The 23,635-nt window shown below is 50.6% G+C and overlaps 1 protein-coding gene across 5 annotated transcripts in view; it reads left to right on the plus strand.

Annotated features, from left to right (window-relative positions):
• Positions 1–23,635, plus strand: part of KDM2B (lysine demethylase 2B) — a 124,095-nt gene that overhangs the window by 14,192 nt on the left and 86,268 nt on the right. For 2 of the 5 annotated variants that reach the window (XM_037144414.2, XM_037144416.2), the window contains exons 1-4: positions 8,191–8,407; positions 9,463–9,607; positions 12,358–12,436; positions 13,675–13,721. In XM_037144414.2, coding sequence (XP_037000309.2) covers positions 8,375–8,407; positions 9,463–9,607; positions 12,358–12,436; positions 13,675–13,721 — 304 coding nt within the window. In that variant the 5' untranslated portion in view covers positions 8,191–8,374. Of the gene's footprint in view, positions 1–4,646; positions 4,697–8,190; positions 8,408–8,776; positions 8,804–9,462; positions 9,608–12,357; positions 12,437–13,674; positions 13,722–23,635 lie in introns of those variants that run through there. The other 3 variants (XM_037144425.2, XM_037144433.2, XM_037144407.2) reach the window with 2 other exon arrangements.

A 23,635-nucleotide genomic window follows, 5' to 3' on the forward strand; every position in this document is an offset into this window, starting at 1 on the left:
GAGACACAAAGACCATGAAACATTTTTCCACGAGGGTAAGATCTGCCAGGCCGGTATGTTCACCTGGGTGAGAGGAAGGCCCACATGGCTGCATGGCAGTGTCCTGCTCTGCCCAGGGCAGACATTAAGTGTGATTGCCTGTGGGAGATGCTGAGGCTGCAGTCCAGACTCAGGCAGACGAATTGATTCCAGAGATCAGGAGCAGAAGACTAAGGCACCCAGGCCCTAGGGTTGTCGGTGATTCACAGACCCCCAGTCTCCGTCCTGCTCCCAACAGCCAGCTTGGAGCCTCGCCCCTCTCTGCCCTAGGTCTCTAGCCCTCCAGGGCATCAAGTGGGGAGAAAGTGGCTAGTGACCAAGTGACAAGCTGTGGCCTGCCCCGGGGAAGCCACACACTTGCAAATAGTGGCCTCCTTTCCCCCCACGGGCATCAACTTCTTGAGGGACCTCTCAGATAAGGGGGGTCTCAGATAAGGGAGAGCTTCCCCCCCCCAGGTGATCCCGAGACTCAGCTTCTGCCCAGCAGATCGGCTGAACCAGCAAGGCTGTCGGGAGCTCAGGAGAGGAGAGCACAGGCTTTGGAGCTACCGAGGTGCAGGGCACACCTCCCCCACGCAGGCCACCTTGTTTGCTGCACTTGGAGAGGGCCTCTTAGAACCTCTGCATGCTCTTTAAAGAGGTACAGTTTTAGGTTTGGTTAACCAAGCTAAACAGAGACATATTTTGGAGTTTGAGGCATTCACTCATTCAACAAGTGTTTGTTGAGCCTATTTTATGAGCCAGGCCCTGGGGGCTGAGGATAGGCAGTTAACAAGACCAAGGTCAGGGCGAAAAGCCTGCTCTCCGCAGTAAATAGGTGCTGACGGACGCAGAGGAGGGTTTCCTATAAAGGCTGCTCTGTGTATGAATCTAGGAGGTGCTCAGTAAATAACCGGTGAGTTCCTGTCGTTTCAGAGAGGGGGAAAAAGCCACTGACTCCATCGGCAAAGGGTGAATGGCTCGCTGGGAAAAAGAGAATCTCAGCACTGTTACTCCCGGATTTCTGGAAGGGGGAGGAAGTTTGGGACTAGGGGAGGCACCACGGGGGGGGGGGGGGAGGCTGGACTTCCATTAGACACATACTTTTAGAGTAGGCCCTGGCAGTGTGCTAGGCAGGAGACAGACACATCAGTGAATGAGACAGGGCAGGGTCCCTGCCCTCCCAGGGCTCAGTCTGGTGAGAGCAAAGGCAGCAATAAGATAATGCGATAAGCATTATAAGGGGGCAGGAAGGAGAAGATACTGAAGTTGATTCCAGGCCTGGGGGAGAGAAAGCAGGTTTATTCAAAGAACTCACGAGTCATTCATGCAGCATGTTCTAGCTTTGCAGGAGACCCACTGGGGAGGGCAAGGAAGGAGAGAAAAGCCAGGCTGTTCTGCCCATCTGGGGGAGGCTTCCCCTTCAGCATTCCCCCAGCGGGGTGGGGTTGGGTCGAAGCACTCAGTTTCCCCAATCCACAACGAGTTAGGGTTATGAAGTCCAGAGGGTCAACTTCATTTTAATGAAGGTGCGTTACCTATGGACCAGCAAGTTACAGAACATTGGCTCATTCAGACCTCATGCAGCTCTCACGGGCTCGATAATGTGACTCCCATTTTACAGGTGGGACAACTGAGACTGGATGCCTGCTTCAAGGTCATGCAGCTCATGCCTTTCGGGAATTTAAATGCTTTTTTATGTAAATGCTTCAGTTCTAGCAGTTCCTTTTACATGAGGTAATGCATGTAGAAGCTTTTTGTAATAGAGCCTTGTAAACACGAGGCGTTACTAGTTTTCAGTCCTCAGCATTTGGAGAGTCCAGGAAGGGGCACTAATGAAAGTACAAAGGTTCAAGGGCCTCTCTTAAAATTCCCCCGAGTCTGGGCACCTCCAGATATTACCTCCTACTAAGTAGAATTTGTTTCTCAGAAGTTGCAAGACGTGGGAGGATAAAAAAAAATATCAGCGACAACAACTACAAAAACTCCTGCAGCAGCCTGAACACAAAGAGCCTGAATTTTGAACAAAGGGCAGGGTGAGACATGAAAGTAAATGCTGACACATCCTCTCTCCAGCTGTGAACTGGGGGTCTGAGTGCGGCAAAGGTCCTCTGTCCCCACAGCTTTGGGCAGGAAATGCAATTCAGTCCTCCCGGTGACTGATGGCTCTGCAAGATTAATGGGATCGTCCACAACCCCAGACTTTGGTCTGACAGCAAAAAAAAGTGAATCAAACCTCTCTCCTCTGCTCTCCTCTTACTAAGTAAGCAAGGTCAGCTGATTCCTCATTTTAAAAGTTCAAAACTCTTCTCCCGGAAATTTGTCCCCAGGTGTCCCTTTGCAGGAGGAAACTCTGACTTCTGGGGTGAGACCCAGAGGTGGCTTCTGAAGGTCTGGGAGGCCTTTCTAGGCTTTTCATCGGTCCCTATTTCATCTTTTAAAATAAAAACAAATGTAAAGGGCCTGATCGTCCCTGAAAGGGTTAACGGCCAGCCCTGCTGTGACCCTAGGGGATTGGTAACCAATGACCATTTAGCATGGTGAAGTAATTCTTGGATTTTGATTCCCATTGGCTGACACACTTGTCCATCAAACCAAAGATGCAAGTTTTGAAAGTTTCTTTGAACTTTTTCTGACTTGCTTCCTGGTGTTAACCCCTTAATAAACTCACCTGCTATTTCCAAGTTTCTTTCCAATGCTCACACAGGGAGATATTTGAAAAGGCAGAAGTCTGCACATAAACTTAAGCCTTCTCCAGATGACCAAAGCTATATGTAATTCTGCTCTTTCTGATACTTCAATCTACAAGGAGCCAAGAAATGAAAAAACAAAAAAGGTCTTTGGGAACAGCAATCACTTTAATAGAAATAGTGTGGTCTGTGGTTCCCCAAAGTATTTTTTTAATTGCAGAAGTAATGCAAAGTATGGCAAACGTTCAGGTTTGGCAAAGCCAGTTACTGGATGTATGAATCCTTGCTATACATTTTTTGTGATACTTATTTTCTACCCCTTTGTTTATGTTATGTTATATTGGATAAGTTTAAAAGGGCACAATCATTGTCAAAAATACAAATAATATTTAGGTATAGTCTCTATATAACCGCTTCAAAAATTTCCTCCCCTCCTCAGAAAGAAGGAATTTTTCTTCTTTTGACATCTATACATTACCTATATCTAATTTGTTTTAAAATAAACAGGAGAGTAACATACAGATTATTCTGTGACTGCTTTTTCATTTCCTAACCATCCCTGAACTTTTTCTGTCTTAGGACATTCAGTGTCACTTTATCCTTAAGTAACATTTTTGAATAAGTCGAAGGACAAAGAGAACATGGAAAGATCACCAAGATCGTATTAAGTGAAAAAGGGATAGGACAGTGTGTTTGTGTGAGGCAATACTAAAATACGTGTAGAGGTTTGTAAATACATAAAACTATTGCTGAGAGGGTACTCAAGAGACTTGCTAACAAGTGTTCTGGGGGTGGGAGAGAGAGACATCAAGCAGTATTGAAATAATTTTTAAACTCTAGACTAGTTCATAATTACAGTATAATTTGTAAACTATTGTAGCATTTAGGTGCCCACCATGTAGATTCTGAGAGAAAATTACCAGTAACTTCATATCATCCCCAGAGTTGGGTCTCCTCCTGCATTTCACGTTAACCATTCTTTCGCTTTTATTTATGCTTTACCATTTATCTATATATAGCCAAACAGTATTTATTCGGTTTAGATTTGCCTAATTTGGAATGTTATAGCCTCAAAAAGGGGGAATAAAGTGAAATTCATTTTTGAATAGGCAATATATCTATCTAGTACAAAATTCAAATGGTGCTACAACATATAAAATGAAATATCGATAAGGTTCAAAATCAGGAAATTTTAATGCATACACGTGGCAAAAATTCCACACTGTACCAAACAGTAAGTTTTCTTCTCTCCTCTCGGTACTTTTCCCCATTTTTGACTATTTCTTTCCGAAGAAAATTCTGGGCACAGAAAATATATATAGATATAGATATAGATATAGATATAGATATAGATATAGATATAGATATAGATATATCCCCTTGGTTAACATAAGTGGTCAGTACAATGAAGTATTATGTGTTCTGTACCTTGTTTTGTTATAAGGCTATGCAATTGTTCCACATCAGTACATATAGAGCTTCATTATTTTTTAAAAATAATATAACAATGTTTCATTGGGCACACAGATGGTCCAGGAATTATTTAATCAGCTCTCCAACTTTTAGATCTATTTCTTTTTTCTGCTGCACAGGGGCTATGCATGCATCTTTGTGTTGGAGTCTCACAAAAAAGGTATCAGGGAGCAGTCATCGATTTCCAAAGCTTCCTGCCCATCACCACTTACCTGTCCTTGAGAAGCCTGTCCGATCCAGGCAGATGGGACAGTCTTTGGTCCAACTGCCATCCCCAGGTGCCTACAGTGTCCTGCTGTTGGCGGACACTCAGTGTGAGTGTTTCAACAGCAAACACGGCAGCCATTCCCATTGTACCAGATGGCCCCTCCTAAGTACACCTTTGCAGACGTCCCCAGCTCCATCCCCAGCTCCCTCCCCCGACCTCATCATTACAATACTTCATTCTCTTCATTCATTCCACAGATATTTCCAGAAGGCGGATACAGGGACCCAGTGCCAAATCGGACAGCAAGGTAGGTGAGCATTCTAAGGTTGCAACTGTCCAATAAGTTAAAGAGGAGTTACATATAACCATTTAAATTTCATCACAAGTAAATACATTTTAACATTCAGTTCCTTAATGCCACTGCTCGCGTTTCAGGTGCTCAGTGGTTGCATGTGGCTAGAGGCTCCTGTGTGAGGGCAGACCTGCAGGGGGGCACAGTGCGAGTCTGTAGGCTCTGGATTCCTGCAAGCCCTGGATTCAAGTCCTGTCTGCTATTTCACAGCTGTAAAAGTTGGCCAGGTAACCTGACCTCTGTTTGAGCCTCAGCTCTAAGAGCGGGGCATTACCTCCTTCATAGAACTTTGATGGAGGTTTGGAGAGAGCAAAGGTGAGTGGCTTTGTCCACCGATATAGTGAGCTCTCAAAACCCAGAAGCTATTGTAATTCCATATAAGTATGACAACAGCCTCTATTTCTAACAGTTTGAAAAATCTTAACTTCTCAGGGTTCCATCCCGCATCAGCCCTTCCTAACTAACTCCCTTGAGAAGCTGATGGGCCACTCCCTGCCCAGCCTGGAGTATGACTACAAATGGAGCTGGTTCTTCTATACCCTCTGTCTTAAAGCACAGAGCTGCTCAATCAACCTTTGATGAATGAAGAAATGAATGAATGGGGCCAACACAGGATCTGACTGGACCTTTTGTAAGAATGGGCAGGAGGGTCCAGGAAGTCATTATTATGATGCTTCAGATACAACTGGCCTGGTCTTTTTATTTCCTGCAAGAAAAAGTAACTCTCTTGGACAATTATGTTAATCTCCCCTCTCTCACTACTGCCCACTCCTCTGGGGTATTAGCCGACACCAGGAGCTCAAGGGTCTTGGCCCTTCCCCCTTGGGCCCAAAATAACCTCCTCCTCCACTTTGAGCGAATGCCTGAAATTCTTTCAACAGGGGGACAAAGCCTTTCATCTGCCAATTACTGATAAAGGGAAAATGCAAATATCGCTGGGGAAGGTGATCCATCAAGGGCTCAACATTTATTGAGCGATCGCTTAGGGGCAGGCGCAGCGTAGGCGTTCTGGGGGAGTCCGCGGGGAACAAGCCCCGGGCTGGCCTATTCTTCCCTCTGGTCTTCGGTTTCCTCGCAGTTTGGAAAGGGAGGGGACTACATTAGGTGCCTACCGTCTCCCACTCGGACAGGCCAGGAGCTCCTCATGGGGGTGATATACCGACTTAACTGTTTTACCCAGATCTTTTCCTGGCATCAGATTTGGGGGACACCATGAGGCCACGTGGGGAGAAAGAAGGGGTCATTAGGAGGAAAGAAGAATTAAGATTTCAGTTTTCCTTAATTCCATTTTTTCTCACCCTCCAGTACCCCGTCCAGGCCACTCGCCCTCCTTAAACATGTTCATTTCTATTTCATTACCTGGGGGGCAGTAAAAGATGGTCAGTATCAGATAAAGCCTAGGATGGATCCCCAGCTACCCCACTCACAAGCTGTGTGACCTTGGGTGGGTAGCTTTGCCTTTCTGAGTTGCCGTTTCCTCATTTGCAAAATGAGGAATAACAAGACTATTTCCCTTAAAGCGTTCTTGTGAGAGAGAAGGAAATAAAATGCCCCCCCCCCCCCCCCCCGTTCTTGACAGAGACTAAAGGCAAAAAAACCCTTTTCACTCCCACTGAGCCAATGTGAAACAAGGTCTGATGTTTGCCAGCTCGTGGACTTAGATTAAAACAAACCTCTAAGCAGTCTTTGGCGGAGGAAGGGGAAGAATACAAGAAGATAGGGCAGGAAACTTTTGAGATGAGCGTGGGGGAAGCTGTCTCTTAGGGTGACCAATAGGAGCTGAGGGTTCACATCCGATCTCTGCTGGGGAAGCCACTTCCTCTCCCCACGTCTGACTGCCGTGTTGACATGGGGATGACAGGAGGGCAAAGCTACCATCCAGATTCGTAACTTCTCTGAGCCTCAGTTTCCCTCTCTGCAAAATGACCTGCCCCATCACGCAAGGTTAGCGGCAGAAATATTAAAAGAATGTGGAGAATTTTTCACAATGCCTGCTATAAGCATTTGTAACATTCCTTTATTTATTTAACTTATTTAAGCCTCAGTGCCTTGTCATCTCATTGTGATCCTTACCCCCAAGGACAGGCCTAGTTGGTCTAGAAGAATGTTTAGGGCCAGATTTTCTCACATCTTAAGTCGGCCTGACTGTTCCTGATGGAATGACAGGACAACACGTTCAGGATTCCAGTTTTGGGGGTGGTCACAGCGAACCAGGGATGTGGACAGGGGAGCATACTAGATCTAAAGATACTTCATAAATGAATGTATAGAGGGTGGCCATGCCTCTGCCAAGAAGCCCTCTAGGATTAATCGAGGGGCGCCCAGAGTTCCCCGCGCCCCATCCCAGAGCTCCTTCCATCTTTCCAGACTTTTCTTTATAAATGGCCAATAAGGGCTTACCCTCCGCCTGTTTGCCAGCTGTGTTAGGAGGCGCCAGATCCAACTCTCTCAGCATTTCACTCCTGAGTCTCTATTCCCTCCAGTTGGCGAGCGCGGGGACCTTTAAAAAATGTCCAGCTTCTGTTCCAGGGCTCGTCACCTAGCAAAGGACTCCACACACGCGGGCCGAATGAATGAATGAAAAGCAGCATCTTCCGGTCAGCTTGGATCTGAACGGGCTCTGTTCTGGCTGAATTTCCTGTACCTGTGTGTGCGTGTGCGCGCGCGCGTGCGTGTGTATGTCCATCTTTTGAGTCTGGGAGTTTGAAAGTTAAGTGGTTCGTACTGGAATGGAGCTGTGCTGATATCTTCCGGAGCCCCCAAATACCTCCTTCTTATGTAGGTCCACATATGGGGTCTAAGAGGATTGTCCCCCCCCGCCCCCTGCCAAAATACTTTCAGTAGAAAAGAAAAAAATATCTATGTTAAAAATGCTTTGAATTTGGATCAGCCCCGTGGGTAACGGGGTGGGATGGCTGAAGGAAGGGGAAGAGGGGGAGCCCGTGGGCAATGGGGGCAAGGATTGAGCTGGGGGGCACGCCTTTTGGGATGCCAAGCCTCACGAGCTTTCACGCAGGCTTGCTCCGCTTGCATTTCCGTGCCTCCCGCTGAGGCCAGCCGTGCAAATCTGCACCTCCCTCCCTGCCCCCCTCCTCCTTCCCTCCCTCCCTGCCCCGCCATCTCCGGGATGCGCCCTCCGCCAGCAACTCAGCCCTCCAAAAGTCAGCTCTGCACACAACTCCCGGGCCGCGGCGGCGCCTGCGTGCAGAAGCACACTCGTGACCCAACAACAAAACAGCGATGCCAGGTCGCTAACGGCGCCCGGTGCCTCCCTAGCGCCCTCCCCACCACACACCTCCCGGGGCCGCCGCCCCCGCCTCCCGGTGGCGGGCGGAGTGCCCCCCCACCCTAGCCCGGCCGCGGGCTCAGAGCGCGATCGGCAACAATGTTTACGTTCCGGGGATTATGACGTCGACGCCTCCCCCCCCCCCCCACAACTGCTGAAAATGGTTTCCTAGGACTTTGCAAACGGATCTGCTTAAGTGTTGGTGCAAAACTTTGTAGATCTCGGCTCTGGCTTGCTTTATTTATTTATTTTTTGGCTTGTTTTCTTTGGTCTTCTCTCCTTACCCCCTCTGCCAAAATGCAGGGGGCAGGAGTGTTGACAATTAATTGGTGAACTCTCCTAAAAAAATGGAGGCAGAGAAAGACTCTGGAAGAAGATTGGTGTGTAGCTTTTTTTTTTCCCCCAAATCTGTATTTGGTATATGATCTATTTTTTTGTTGTTGTTGTTGTTTCTCGCTGCCTTTTCTTTCCTTTTCTGTATTTTGCAAGAGGACCGGAAAAAATATATAATAAATTGCATGCAAAAGGAAGCCAGCAGATTACTCCTCCAGTCTCTTGTGAAGCTCAGAGTCTCAGACACTTAAGTGGAGAGGTGGTAGCGGGGAAAGGCGTGGAAGGGGGCTGAGCGGGCTCAGGGTTCGCCCGGAATCTGGGGGGCTGCGGGGCCAGGCGCTGGGCGGTGGAGGGGAGGAGGCAGGGGATGCGGGGAGTGGCGGGGGAGTCTGCTTAGGAAGTGAGTGTGCGCGAGCGCTTGTGGGGAGATGAGGCAGCTGCTGGTGCGTTTTGGGGTCTCGGATGGGAGCTTTGTGGCGGGCGGTCAGCCTTTCCCCCTCCCAAGCCCAGAGCCCCCCTCCCACCTCTTCTTCTTGCACTGGAGGGCGGTCGGCGGGGGGCGGCTGGGGTCTCAGCCCTTCCATTTTAGCTTTCCAGCTTCCCCGGTAGGTCGGGGGCGGCTCCGGTCTTAGAAATGCCTCCAGCCCCCGGTTCCGGCTTCCCGGCTCTGCCGCCGCGGCTGCTGTGAGCGCCTAGCCGGGCGCCGCCGCGGCTCCTCCCGGGGCCTACAGATGCCCCGCCAGCCCGTGCGCGGAGCCCCCTTCGCGGGTTACATAACGAAGCTCCCGGCCGAGTGAGCAAAAGTCAACACCTTCCGGGGGTGGGGAGCAAAGGGAGCCCCCCCAGATGTCCCTTCCGTGGCCTCCCGAGATGCAGGAGGGGAATGCCCCGGACCGGAGGGCGCAGCCAGACACTTGGGGGTGCGGCCCCTCTCGTTATCCTGATTTTCAGCATCTTTAGCATTTGCGCAAAGTTGCTCGGGTCGCACTGGTAGGGTGCAGGGGTGCGCGGCTTCTGCACCTGTTGGAGCTGGGCCCAGGGTGAGAGGAGACCCTCAGGTCCCCCAGTAATGTCCCGGGCTCTCTGGCTTGGGTCCCCGCAGCGCCCGATTGACCGCCAGAGATACGACGAGAACGAGGACTTGTCGGACGTGGAGGAGATCGTTAGTGTCCGCGGCTTCAGCCTGGAGGAGAAGCTGCGCAGCCAGCTGTACCAGGGGGACTTCGTGCACGCCATGGAGGGCAAAGGTGAGGCGCCCCTTCCTCCAGCCACCCTCCGCGGCGCAGCCCGAGCGCACGTGGGGAGGGAGCTGCCGGTGGCTGGGTTCGTATTTCGCGCCCGCGTCCCCCATTCCAGGGGATCCGGTGACGAAACGAGGCCGAGCACTGGGGGTGGGGGTGGGGGGGGTAGGGTGGGGTGGGGTGGCGAGGGAGGAGGGCAGGCTGAAACCCGGGCCGGGCGAGGGCCTAGGCCTGGCCAGCGCCCACCACCAGCCCCAGGGTGGGCAGAGCCAGAGGTCTGGCCAACAGAGAGACTTGGGGACGAACGGACGGGCGGACCGAGGGAAGGCGGGTGCGCCGCGTTCTATCCTTCTCGGAGCCGGCCCAGCTCCTTGCGCGCTGCCCGGCTGGAGTCAGACTCCGGTGAGGCACCCAGGCCTGAAGCCTCGCAAACTTCGTGCAGTTCGAGCCCTGCCAGTTGGAAGCTGGCGCTGGGGGCACCCAGGGGTCACCGAGTGACGGGCCTCTTCAGGCCTGGGGTCCAAGGCACCCCATCACCTGGCGGGCTCTGCCAGATTGGAGCAGAGTCGTTGGCTCCGGTCCCCACCTGAGCCGGCGGCCTCTAGCCCTGCAGCTCTGACAGTCTGAAGAGGGGACTGCGGTGAGGGGCTGATTGCCCCTCAGGCTTAAGGCTGAGTTCCCCCTGTCCCCTGGCACTTTTAAAGTGAAGGCTTGGGGCACTCCTCTAGGACATGGGGTTTCTTTTGGTCCTGAGCTCTGCCCCCTTTTGAGGGCTCTGCCAGTTTAGAGCCTGTAGGATTTGGGGATGCCACCCAGACTGAGACTTTTAGGGCTATAATTTCTCCCTGACCCTGGTACTAGGAACCTGTCTGGGGACATCGCCCATCTTGGGGGTGATGTGATGCTCTGGCTTCGGTCCGGTGGGGTTGAGGTGCCCTTGCTTACCTGGGCATTGCCCTTTGCCCTCTGGGATTTGTAAGTTCATCCCCCCCCCCCCAAATTCGAGTTTCCTTTATATTACTTCGTGTCCATTTTGTTTATCTCCCATCCCCCTTGGAAAACCCTTCCATCCCTCAGCAAGCTGATAACTGAGAAGCCCTCCCGCCCCCCAGGTTCCGCTCCAGTGGCTTGCCTCTGGGGTTAGTCTCTCTAGAGACCGTCAGGCTTTGCATTTTTGAAGTTTCTCTTTTGTGCCCACTGTTTTCTGGGGCGCTGGGCTTCCGTGGTGGCGGGTGGCTGAGGGGGAGGGAAGAAGACATTTCTGCCAGCCTGCCCGGTCTTGAAGGGGCCATTCTCAACTTCATTTAAATTTCCTTAGCACAGATGGGATTTTAATGCCTCCCCTTCACCCTCGAACTGAGAGGTTGGTGGATCCTATGAGAAAACAATATGCAAACTCGACCTAGTCATTTGGGAGGAATTCTCTGCCCAGGACCTCAGAGAGTTTCCTCAGGCTCACTGGAGGAAGCCAAAGCTGACCCTGGGGGAGGGCTGTGCGGGGATGTGTAGGGGGCAGCGGTCCCAGCAAGGGAGACTGCTTCAATCTGCTGTCTGGGCTCCTTTCAAAGGGGAGAGGCCCTAGGGTTTTGGGAGTTAATTCGGATCTGGCCCCAAAACTCAAGGGAGGAGCTGGGAAACAGAAGGAGCCCTTAGCCTGGATTCCAGATAGAAGCTCCTTACCCTTCTGTGCCTTCAAATCTTTAGGAATCCCCATTCACTGCGGGCCCCTGGGGATCTGAGCTGCTAAGGTCAGGGCTTTCCCCAGCTCTGGTTTTGTTCTCTCCCTCTCTGAGCTGCACTGCCTGGGCCTCCTCCCCCTGCAAGCTGCCCCGGTGAACTGCTTCCCTGGGGCAGGGGCTGTGGTGACCGGTGAGCTCCTCTGTGTCCTGACTGGCCGGCCAGGCCTGGCGCCCTCGTGGATTGTTCTGTTCCCTGAGGATTTGGGGCTGTGGGGGTTTATCCGAGCCTCTCTCCCTTCTGTAGTCAGGGCAAGGATTTGGGGGTCCATGCCAGACAAACCCCAGGTGGAAAACTGTGCTGTGAATTTTCTCCGGGCTCCTCCGAGTCCTCTTCGCCCAGTCGTCTTCTCCGGGGGAGCATCCCTCTCGGTTATCCAGTTGGAGCAAGTATTGTGAGGGCTGCGGCACAATTTCACTATTAAGACAACAAAGCTGTGCCCAGTTCCCTAGTTATTTTGGCACCAAATACACAGTTTCCAGGGAAACCGGCTTTCCCCCCCCTCCCCTTCACTATACAGGATATTACAATAAGATCTTCCCCAGTGCTCAGCTACAATGAGAACCCTCCTCCCAGCCTCCTCTCTGGGCCTTCAGATCCTCCCAGGTGGCATTCTTCAGGTTTGCAGTCCCTTCACTTTCGGCTACGGATGCAGGTCTCTCTCTGTCTTTCTTTCTCAGCACCAGCCTGGCTCCTTCTGTGTGGGGTTCTTTCCTGAGTCTTCCCTCCCCAACCCTCCCTTAAGCCCAGGGCTGTTCATTGACAAGTTCTGACCCGTGGGGCATGCCGGGAATCACTGAGTAGGCAGAGGAGCTGAGTGTTGGCATGGCTTCTCTTGGGCTTCGCCTCATCCATGCCCCTGTCCTTTTCCACTTGAGCTTTTGCCCTCCAGCTGGTGCCTGCGTCTACTGTAACCCCTGCCCCTTCTGCTGTCATTTTCCTTTCCCTCACCCATGGACTGTGACTCGGTCACTGCTTCATGACTTCACCAGCTTGTTTTAATTCCAATATCCAAACAGATTTCAACTACGAGTATGTGCAGAGAGAAGCTCTCCGAGTTCCCCTGATATTTCCAGAGAAGGATGGACTGGGAATTAAGTAAGTTGCTGAAACCAATTGCTCCTTCCTCTATCTCCACCCTCTGCCTCCCTAACACAGTTTGTAGCTTGGGATGGACTCCTCATATCCTTTGTCCCACCTCTTAGCTCGGGGAAGGATGTTTCTTCATAGTCTGGGGGATACGGTATCTCCTCATCCAAGACCTGACAAAACGGAAAAACCCTTCAAAGATTGGATTTATTCAGAGAATTTGGGCAAAGAGGATATAGGGTGTTCAAACAGTGTCGACTTTCTCCCCTGATTCACCCCAGTTAACATGCGGTGACTTCCTAAAGAGAGTGTCCCCCCCAGTCCAGATCAGGAAACTGAGGCAGGGCCTGGGCTGGGAAGGGATGGGCCAGCCTCTAGGCCCAGAGGTAGGGCCCCTGGGTATGTCTTTCTCTCGGACTCCCACTGCGTGGGGATTGGTCCTTTCCTGTGGGGGGTGTGGCTCCCGGGCGCCAGGCCCGTCTACCCTTGCTCAGCCTTTCTCAGCCTTTCTCAGCCTTTCTCAGCCTCTCTCCCCTGCCCTAGCACCTGCCTGCCTCCGCACTGGGTCTTGTTTGGTTTATGTTCTCTTAGGGATCTGTCAGGGTTCCAGGTGGGGAGACAGCTGGGAGGCAGGCTGGAAGAACAGGTTTCCACCCCTTGGGCAGGGGTGGGGAGGAGGCTGAGGGTGTCATCCCAGCTTGCTGCCCTCTCCAGCACCTCCTGCCAGACTTGGGCAAGAGTCTCAGTCCTCGGGGTAGAAATGAATATTCATCGTTGTTAACGAATAGTGAAAGTCACCATAATCATTGCAGCGGACCGTGTCGCCATTCCCCTGGAGTTGGTGTGACAATTGTGCCTTTTCTGCCCTCTAAACTCACAGGGGTCCCTCCCACCCTCCATCAAACTCACTGTGCAGATTATTTTCTAAAGGGAGGGTCACAAAGAGGGGTGCCCGCCCTGAAAGAAGTGGGTGTCTGAATGCCCGGCTGTAGCCCTTGTCCTTGACACCACACTTCGGTCTTCCCTGGAGAAGCGGGCGGACAGTGGATGTCTCCTTTTCTTTCCTCTAGCAGGGCTGAATTTGGGTGTCAGGGAGAGTGTGCAGGTTTGGTTTGCCCATCGGGGGTCAGCAGGGGCTCAGCAGTGAGAGCAAGGGAACCCCCTTGGAGAAACGGTCCTCCTGCCCCCAGAGTTGGGTCTAACTTGGGTTTCTGGCTTCTCACCAAAGTCTGCTCCTCATTTTTCAGGATGCCTGACCCTGACTTCACCGTCCGCGACGTCAAGCTGCTAGTGGGTGAGTTGCTGGCTGTGTGTGTAGACCGAGCGATGCCTAGGTAGGGAGAGGGAGAAAGGGAAGGAGGTCTGGCCTGAAGGTTTTAACTGCCTCTGACAACACGGTCCCTGTGGGAGGAGGCAGGAGCAGGTGTGAGCTGCACCGGTGTCATTGTGGGGAACAGGTCAGATTGCAAAGTCCTAAGGAGCTGGGTCAGAGGGTGTCTGCCAGTGCACAGTTTGATGAGGCCGACTTGGGCCCCAGCCCCAGCTTGGGTGTCCGCGACACGCTCTTAGATCTCTCCCTTGCGTTTGTGAGTTGCAGGGTGAGCACTGTGTGCTTCGTGACTTTCCGACTTTCCACGGGAGGAAAGTTCCCTTGGTCCCACTTCCTCAGGGTGCTGGACAGGTCTGGGGCTGGGCGACCGTTGAGGGCCCAGTGCTGGCTGGTTCACGCCCTGAGCGCCTGTGGAATGGCCGCTCCCGTGCGGCTTCGGACTGCTGACCAGGTAGCAGGTGGCATTTCAGGTTTCATGCGTAGTCGATCAATAAATCCATTCTCTCCAGAAGTGTTTCTCAGGTGGCTCCTACGTTTAGCTGTGAGCATGACAGACAAGATTCCTGTCCTTGGTTGGAGTGAGGGGCGAGAAAAGTCAGCATCTTTTAAAAATATGTCTTTCTTAAGGAGTGGTATTTCTTGATTTGAGGGAGAAAGAAAAGCAGCTATGGGTCGTTCCGCTTATTTATGCATTCATTGGTTGACTCTTGCATGATCGAACCTGCAACCTTGGTGCTTTGGGACAACGCTCCCACCAACTGAGCTACCCAGTCAGGGCTAAGAATATTTATCCTTTGAAGGGTGATAAAGGCTGAGAAGGAGTAAAGTAGGTTAATGGGATGGATCGGGATGGTGTTTTATTTAGATGGAGGTGTTGAAGGAGAGCCTGGGGGTGGCGTGAGGACATTTGGACAGAGACCCGACTGACGAGAAGCCAGCTGTGGGAAAGAATGTTCCAGATTGTGGGATGAACAAAGGCAAAGGTCAGGAGGTTAGGGTGGAGCAGGATGAGCCAGGGGAAAAGCAGTGTGAGAAGGGAGAGGCCCCAGGGCCAGGTTCATGTAGGGCCTGCTGGGGAGTCGGGGTTTGACTGCCGTGTGTTGGGAATGCTCTTGGGAGTTTAATGTGCGGCGAGCGGGTAACTGTGTAACCTCGTTATTTTGGGGGGAGGGGGTGGGTACACAGCTTTCTAAATATGGAGATAAAATTCACATACCATCAATGGCACCATTGAGCCCTTTTGGACCATACAGTCCAGTGGTGTGTGGGCACAGTGTTGTGCGACCATCAGCACAGTCTTATTCCAGAACACTTCTCTCACCCTCAAAATGAACCCTGTACCTCCTAGTTCCCCTCTGCCTCTATCCCCTGTCAGCTACTGATCTGCTTTTTGCCTCTGCGGGTTTGTCTATTCTGGACATTTCATGTCAGTGTTATCACATAATATGTGGTCTTATGTGTCTGGCTTCTCTCGCTCAGCATCATGTCCTTGAGGTTCATCCACATTGTGGCAGGTGTCAGGGCTTCGTTCCTTTTCCTGGCTGAGTAATATTCCACCGCACGGACAGACCACATTTTGTGTAGCAGCTGATGGATGGACATTTTGGTCATTTCTAGTTCTTAGTTTTTATGAATAGTGCTCCTATACTATTTATGTATGAGTCTTAGGTGGACATATGTTTTATTTCTCTTGGGTATATATCTAGGGGTAGAATTGCTGGGTCATTCGGTAGTTATATTTAACCTCCCTAGGAACTGCCAGCCTGTTTTCCAAAGCAGCTGCGCCTTTTTACGTGTCCATTAGCAATGTCTGAGGGCTCCAGTTTCTCCACACGCTTGCCAACACTTGTCATTGTCTGTCTTTTTGATGGGAGCCATCCTAGTGGGTGTGAAGTGGTGTGATCTCATTGAAGTTTTCTAAAAGCCGATTCTGGTGGCTGTGTGGGGGCTGAAGACAGCTGACCAGTGGGTGTGTCAGATAATCCAGCGTGAATAATTGACCCAAAAGTGTGTTAACTGATACTCGGAAGGGAGGGCCGTTGTCCGGACAGAGATGGTACTGATGACGGAAGGACCACAGTTAATTGGCCGGGGCTTGCTCCGGAGCGGGTAGGTTTCTTTTTTAAGTGGTATTCCAGAAGCGTTGAAGGAAGTGAAAATCAGAGCAGAGGGGGGCTAACTTTCCAGATAAGACAGTGGGCTCTGGCGCCTCCACCCAGCCCCAGCCTTTGCCGTTAAAGAACCTTGTGTGAGGCCCAGCTCTGCTAGTTGACAGGCGATTCGGGGCAGGCTGCTTAACCTCCCTAAGCCTCTATTTCCTCATCTGCAAAGTGGAGCTTAATCGCAGCATCTGCCTGAAAGAAGAGCTTTATAAGAGAATGAATAGGATGCTTAGAATTATGTGCAGGATGATGGGCGCTCAGTGAGAGGTCCCCGTTATTCTTATTTATTGGGCTGATGAGATCTTTATGATCAAGGATTAAAGCCAGATTCTCAAATCTGGGGTTCAGGCTACATCCCAGTCTTAACTGACCTCCCTCTGGGACCTTTGGAGGAATTTTCAAGCCCTCTGCAGCCTCGTGACGCTCTGGTTGTGACCAGGCCACTTCTTCCCTCAGCCTCATTCTTCTCAATGTGGAAGCAAATCGATGGTGCCCATGTCCTTGCCAGCTCTTGGAAAGCCTAGGATGGCAAAGACAGCAGGTCTAGCCTTGGCTGGTGTAGCTCAGTGGGTTGAGCACTGGCCTGTGAACCACAAAGGGTTGCTGGTTCGATTCCCAGTCAGGGCACATGCCTGAGTTTTGGGCCAGGTCCCCGACTGGGGGCAATGTGAGAGGCCACCACACATTGAAGTTTCTCTCCCTCCCTTTCCCTTTCTGTAAAGAAATGAATAAATAAAATCTCAACAAGAGAGCAAGCAAGCAAGCAAGCAGGACTAGTAATACCTGCACAGCCTCCTCTCACATTTCTGCGATGATCAGATGGTTGGTGAATATTAAAGTGCTTTGTAAGGTGTAGCGAGCTCTGACGCCAGGAGAGATGCCTGTAATTATGGTTAGTGTGGGGTGTTATTACCCCGTTTCAGTGTGCACAGACATCCAGAGAGCAGCCATAGGGCACTTTTTAATAGTGACTTAAGTGACAAGTGTAACTCAAGCTGGCCTAAGCAAAACAGACTTCGCAGGCTTCCGTAATGAAGTTACGGAAGTTCAGGCTAGGGGTGGCTTCCAGGCACGTCCGGATCTACGCGCTCCAAGAAGATCTCAAGAAGTTGCCTATTTTCCTTTCTGTTTCCCTCTTTTGCTACATCTTTCTTTCTGCTTTCTTCTTGGGCAAGCTCATTCCCTGTGTGGTGGCAAAGTTGGGGAGCCAACAGCTGTAGGCTTCACCCCGACCAGCTCAGGGTCCTCCTTCCTACCCCCCCCCTCCAGTAATTTCATCAGCTGTCTCTGGATGGGCCTCTGATTGGCTTAGCACACCCACACCTCCCGGAGCTGGTGGCCCCGGCAGCCCCAGCACTGTGCATGGGAAGGAGGGACTCCCTGGGGTTGCTGGGTGATGTGAACATGCCCCTAATGTAAACAGTGGTCCTGCCTTGGAAGGGGAGGCTGGACCAACCCTCCCGTTAGTGTGGGATCCCAGCCTCCTGCCCCCTCCCCAGGCTCTGCTTTGGGAGGCGACTGTTTGAGAAAGAGGCTGGTGCACAGCCAGGTATTCGGGCCATGACTTGGGGCTATGGATTCTTTTCTAATGTTCTAAACTCAGGCTTTTCTCTGTCTGCCCTGTTTATCTGCTCACTGGGAAGATAGGTACCTAGCCTCTCTTACTAACTCCCTGTCTTTAAAAAAAAGAAAGAAAGGAAGAAAGAAAGGGCACTTTCCATTTTTAGCATGGTGTACACTTAATATAAAAACTTTTCATTTGCCCTGACCAGTGTGGCTCGGTTGAGTGTTGTCCTGCAAAGCAAAACTTCGTCCATTCCATCCCTGGTAAGAGCACACGCCTGGGTTTGGTCCCTAGTCAGGGTGTGTACAAGAAGCAACTGATGAATGAATGTTTCTCTTTCACATCATTGTTTCTCTCCCTCCCTTCCCCTCTCTCTAAAATATGATTTTCTAGAGTGAGGGGAAGGGAGGGAGAAAGTGGAGAGAGACAGCTATTGGTTGCCTCTCTTACGCTCTACTGGGGACCTGGCCCAAAACCCAGACGTGTGCCCTGACCGGGACTTGAACCGACAATCCTTCAGGCCACAGACCAGCATTCAATCCATTGAGCCACACCAGCCAGAGCTAAATGAATATACTCTTTAAAAAACCTTTTTATTCAAGTATAATACATGACAGGGACCCAAAGAAAACCTGGAATTATCTTCTGGAGGGCAGTCTTCTTATAGGCCAGGCTTCCCCCACTAGGTGAGTGCTCTAGGAACCCAGCTGCATGAGCGTGCCAGCTGGTGTGGTTGTGAGAGGCTGTGTTTGGCTTCAGTGAATTTTTTTGAAGACTCAATGTGTCTGCCCATTTCATGTTGGGTGATTATAAGTGCACTTGACTGCGCTGAGTGTTAGCAGGTTTTTATTTTTTTAAGATGAATACAGATTTTTAAAAAAGATTTTATTTATTTATCTTTAGAGGGGAAGGGAAGGAGGGAGGGAGAGAAACATCAATGTATGGTTGCCTCTCGTGCGTCCCCTGCTGGGAACTGGCCTGCAACCCAGTCATGTGCCCTGACCGGGAATTAAGCTGTGATCCTTTGGTTCTCAGGCCCGCGCTCAGTCCACTGAGCTACACCAGCCAGGGCAGTGTTAGCCATTTTTGACCAAAAATGGCATGACCCCTGTGCCTCACCCTCCCTCTTCACCTGATCTCGCCCCGAGTGACTTTTTTTTTGTTTCCCTGGATGAAAATAGTCCTCAGAGGGAAACACTTTGCCGATGTGGAAGAAATGAAACAAAAAAGTGACACAAGCACTAAAAGGCATCAAAATCCATGAGTTCAAAAACGGTTTGGAGCAGTGGGGAAAAGTCTCCAGAGGTGTAAATACATCAAAAGGAGAGTCCTTTGAAGGTGACTGAAGTTTACACATGGAAGAATAAATACGAAGTCTTTAATAAATAAATTCCGCTTTCGTTGGGTCCCCCTCGCATATGTAGGAAAGTGCACATACAGTAACCACACAGACATTATTTATTTTATTTACATATATTTTAAACTTACCGACTTGAGAGAAGCAGGGGAGAGACAGAGAGAGAGAAACAAGGATTTGTCGTCCCACTCATTCATGCATTCATTGGCTGATTCTTGTATGTGTCCTGACCCGGGATCGAACTCACAACCTTGGTATATCGGGATGATGCTCTAACCAACAGAGGTACCGGCCAGGGCCATATTCTTGTATTATTTTTTATTATTGTATTTTTTAAAGATTTTATTCATTTATCATTAGAGGGGAAGGGAAGGAGAGAGGGAGAAAAACATCAGTGTATGGTTGCCTCTTATGTGTGCCCCACTGGGAACTAGCCTGCAACCCAGGCATGTGCCCCGACTGGGAATTGAACCTTGATCCTTTGGTTTGGAGGCCCGAGCTCAATCCACTGAGCTATACCAGCCAGGGCTAATTATTGTATTTTTCATAGGGACACCCTGTATTTGCTCCGCCCTGTATTTAAAAGCAGAATAATTTGGGTCATAGAAAATGCATGTATGTTCAGGTTCAGTGGTCACTGTCAAGTAATTGTTCTGAGGGGTTGTTCTGGTTCCAGTCACTCCACAGCTTCACCAGGAGCTGGTGTTTCCATCCCTTTTGTTCTGGTCACGCTTTGTGCTGGCGGGACTACAGTGGCGACTCATTGTGGTTTTAGTTTGCATTTCTCTGGTGATGAACGGAACGGAGCTGCGTTCCATGTTCATTTGCTGTTTGGATATCCTCTGTTGTGAAATATCCGATCGGGTCTTTTCTCCACTGTTCCATTTTAAAGGATTGTCTCTTCTTGCGTTTGCTGTGGCCTCTAACAGCACCGCAGACGAGGTGACTTAAACCACAGGAATCTCTTTTGTCATAATTCTGGAGCTAGAAGTCACAGATCATCATGTCTCATCTGGGCTGGTTTCTTCAAAGCCGTGTGCCCTGGGCTTGAGATCTTCTTCAAAGATCTCCTCCGCCTTCTCTCTGTGTCTTCGCGTGGTCTCCCCTCGGTGTTTATTTGTGTCTTGTCTCCTTATTTGAGGCTGCCAGTTCATCGGATGAGGGCCCAACCCGAAAGAACTCATGTTAATTTAATCACCTCGTTAAAGGCCTTACCCCCAAATTCGGTTACATATTGAGTTACTGGGGGTTACGACTTGGAACATACGGAATTTCGGAGACACAAGTCAGCCCATGACATAAAGGTTCTTTGTATCTTCTGGATATGGGGACACATTCTAGAATCTTTTTTTACCTCGTGGGCTGCCTTTTCATGCTCTTAAAGATATCTTCGAATAAACAGAAGCTCTTAATTTTAACATAGGTCATTTAGCTCATCTTGGTTCATTAGTTGTTCTTGTCTCTTGTTTCAGAAATTTTGGTGCACTCCAAGGTCATGAAGATGGCCATACATTTTTATTTAAAAAACCCCATTGTTTGAACTTTCACATGTCAACTGTAATTCACCTGGGATTGATTTTTTTTGTTGTTGTTTGGTACGAGAGAGGGATCAAGGTCCTTTTCCTGTATGGATAGCTAGTTGACTTAGTACCATTATTAAAAAACACACACACACACCCTCCACCCAAGGCACTGAGGTGCGATTTCGTCGTAAATCAGCGGACTGCCTTTGCGTAGGTCTGTTTCTGGACGTTCTGCTCTGTGTCTCCCTACAGAAGACGGATGATTTCACAGCTGTGAGTTCAGAGTTGAGGGGACAGGGAGGAGACTGGAGCAGGGAGCATTTTTGCTGCCTCCGAAGATGATTAAAACCCTCCAAAAAAAAGTATCCGTAAAGTGATTCATTGTGCGTACTGTGTCACCTAGGATCTGCAGCCAGGCGGTCCCACCAATTACCTCTTTATTAGATTTCTCTCTATGGAGGATGCTCAAACGAACCGATGCTTTCTCGGGCCCCTTTTCTTGAAAAATCTTCATGATAACTCGCCTCATTCAATATTCATTTATTCTTCCAATTATAGTAATAATCACCTCTCTTTCACCGGATGTTTACCATGTGACATCATTTTGTCCTCACCGATAATACAGATTTAAGTGTTATCGTTGATGTCTCCAGACGAGAGGTCGGAGGCTCTGAAGGATGGAGCCTCACAGCCATCCCGGGCCCAGGCGGCCGGAGGTGTTTCCAAGGCCTGCGCTTTCTCTTTAGGACTTGCTACCCTCGCCCTCACCCTGTCCCCAACGTGAACCCTCCTTCATTCTTCACTCCCAAGCGCACTGGGTGCCTGTGCGTGTTGTGTCTGGTTACACAGACTCCGAGACCTGGGCTCTGCCCTGGACCGGCTGTGCTTAGGGAAACGGCTAAATTAGAGGTAGCTGGCTTATGCCCAGACCTTCTTTTTTTAAAAAAGATGTTTAAAATTTAATTTTAGAGCGAGGGGAAGGGAGGGAGAGAGGGAGAGAAACATTGATGTGCGATAGAAACATGAATCGGTTGCCTCTTGCACATTCCCAACCAGGGGACCCGCAACCCAGGCATGTGCCCTGACTGGGAATTGAACCCGTGACCTTTCAGTTCACGGGCCTGCACTCATTCCACTGAGCTGCACCAGCCAGGGCCCTTTTTAAAGATTAGACACTGGAAGAGTCCTTAGAACTCTTCTAGTCCTGCTTTCCCATTGCACAGGTGGGAAGACCTGAGGCCTGGAGAGAAGTAAGTTGCAAGCTACCCAGACGGTAGATGGCATGTCAGGTTCTAATGTAGGTTCAAATTTCAGTGATTGGGTGAAGGTGATGCTTGTAACAGAACGCCAGAGGAGAAGGAGACGTGTGTATGTTGGGTGGGGGGAGGGTGTGTGTGGGTATGTGGATGAGTTCAGTTCTGGTCACACTGCATTTGAGCCCAGGAGAGAAGTTAAGGTTGGACAGACAGGTGGGGGAGGCATCCGATTGGCAGCACGGATAGAAATTCGAGGAGGGAAAGGTGGACGAGGTCAGGAGAGCTGAGGACCGTGAGCCCCAAGGGAGGAGGAAGGCTTCTGGGGTGCAATAATGTTCTCAGGTGTTCCCTCTATAAGATGAGCGCCCACCTCCCTGATTGGTTTTATTTCCCTTTTCCTAGAAAGCTAGTGCTCTAAAAGCAAAGTCTGGGTCATGCTCAAGGCCATGGGCAACTATGCTTGCCTCTGCCCTCTGTTCATCTAATTCAGGTCACCCCCCTTGCGGGCGGGGGCTCCACAGAATACAGGCAATATTAGCTACTGTTCACAGAGAGCTTACTACTGCAAGCCAGCGACCTTGCATGTATTATTTTGTCTGATCTATGTAAAACCACATGTATCGCTGCCCCCGTTTTGTACGTCAATTCTGAGGCTCGGAGTGACTTGTCACAGCCAGATAGGGAGCATGCGGAAGAGCTAGGATTCGTGCGCATCTGTCCGACCGCGGAGCAGCGGCTGGCTCTCAGCATCTCCTGCTCCAGAAGGCTGCTGTTCCTGCCTTGAGTGTCTTTTCAGATTGTCCTGCCTGATTGGGTTCTGCCCCGATTTGTTCATATGGGTTTGCATCGTATGCCCACCTGCCTATGAGGGTCGGGGTCTTGATCCCAGCCTGGCACTGATCTGTCCTGCGGGTCCTTTAAAAAGGTGCAGAGGTGTTTTGGCTGGTGTAGCTTAGTGGATTGAGCACGGGCCTGCGAACCAAAGGATCGCCGTTCAATTCCCAGTCAGGGCATATGCCTGGGTTGCAGGGCAGTTCCCGCCGGGATGCAGGAGAGGCAACCACACATTGATGTGTCTCTCATTCTCTCCCTCCCTTACCCTCTAAAGATAAATAATTAAAATCTTCAAAAAGAAAAGAAAAGGTGCAGAGGTGAGGAGGCGGAAGATGTTAGTGCTTTCGGAAGCCCCGGACATCTTTGCAAGCCTAGGCCTGGGGAGAGGATTTTTCTCTAGTTCAATGTCTTTAATGGGATCCCTGCTTTTATGTTTACAAAGTGCTTTTGGTAATTGTGTCAGGTCACTAGGGCAGATGCTATTGTCTCCACTTTCCAGATGCAGAAACTGAGGCCCAGTGAAGTTCAGGGATATGCCGAGGCCCCCCTCCTGGGAAACAGAAGAGTAGGATTTGAACCTGTGGCCAGTTCTCTTGCTAATAAAGTCGGCCTCTGAGGAAAGACTCCCTTAGGAGAGAACTGAAAAAACCAGTCCAGAAACTTGAGGATGGCAGAGGAGGTTCCAGAACAGTGGCACAGACCAGTTGTGTGCACTCTCTGGAAGGCGGGCTCGGGGGAGTTTGGGGTCAGGGCCCACGTGTGCTTCACATTAAAGTGTTCAAGGTGACTTTCATCAGCCCCTCCCGGCTCGGAGCCGGGGACTCTGGGAGCTGACTGATGGGGCCTTCAAAGCAAGGGCCATGGGGCCACGGATTAATTTATGCAGCTGGAATTTGTTGGATGTGTGTGTGTAGCCTGTGAGCCCAGTGAACCAATGAGACTGGGAGGGAGGAGCGAGCGGAAGGAGGGGAGAGGAAGGGGGGCTGAGCTGCTGGCCTACTTAGCAATGCCAGGCACCCAGCTCCCATGTGCAGGGAATGTTTCCCCTGTAACCCATTGCCTTCAGGGGCCTGAGAGTTGCAGCCCGTGTGTCCCATGCAGGCTCCGAAGGGCAGCTCGTCCCTGTTACCTGCTCCGGGGTGGCTGCTTCCCAAAGCTTGGAGGGCCACATTCCACCTTAGC

The sequence above is a fragment of the Artibeus jamaicensis genome, unplaced genomic scaffold (genome assembly GCF_021234435.1).
Source record: "Artibeus jamaicensis isolate MK-2021 breed Jamaican fruit bat unplaced genomic scaffold, CSHL_Jam_final contig_525, whole genome shotgun sequence".
Taxonomy (NCBI): domain Eukaryota; kingdom Metazoa; phylum Chordata; class Mammalia; order Chiroptera; family Phyllostomidae; genus Artibeus; species Artibeus jamaicensis.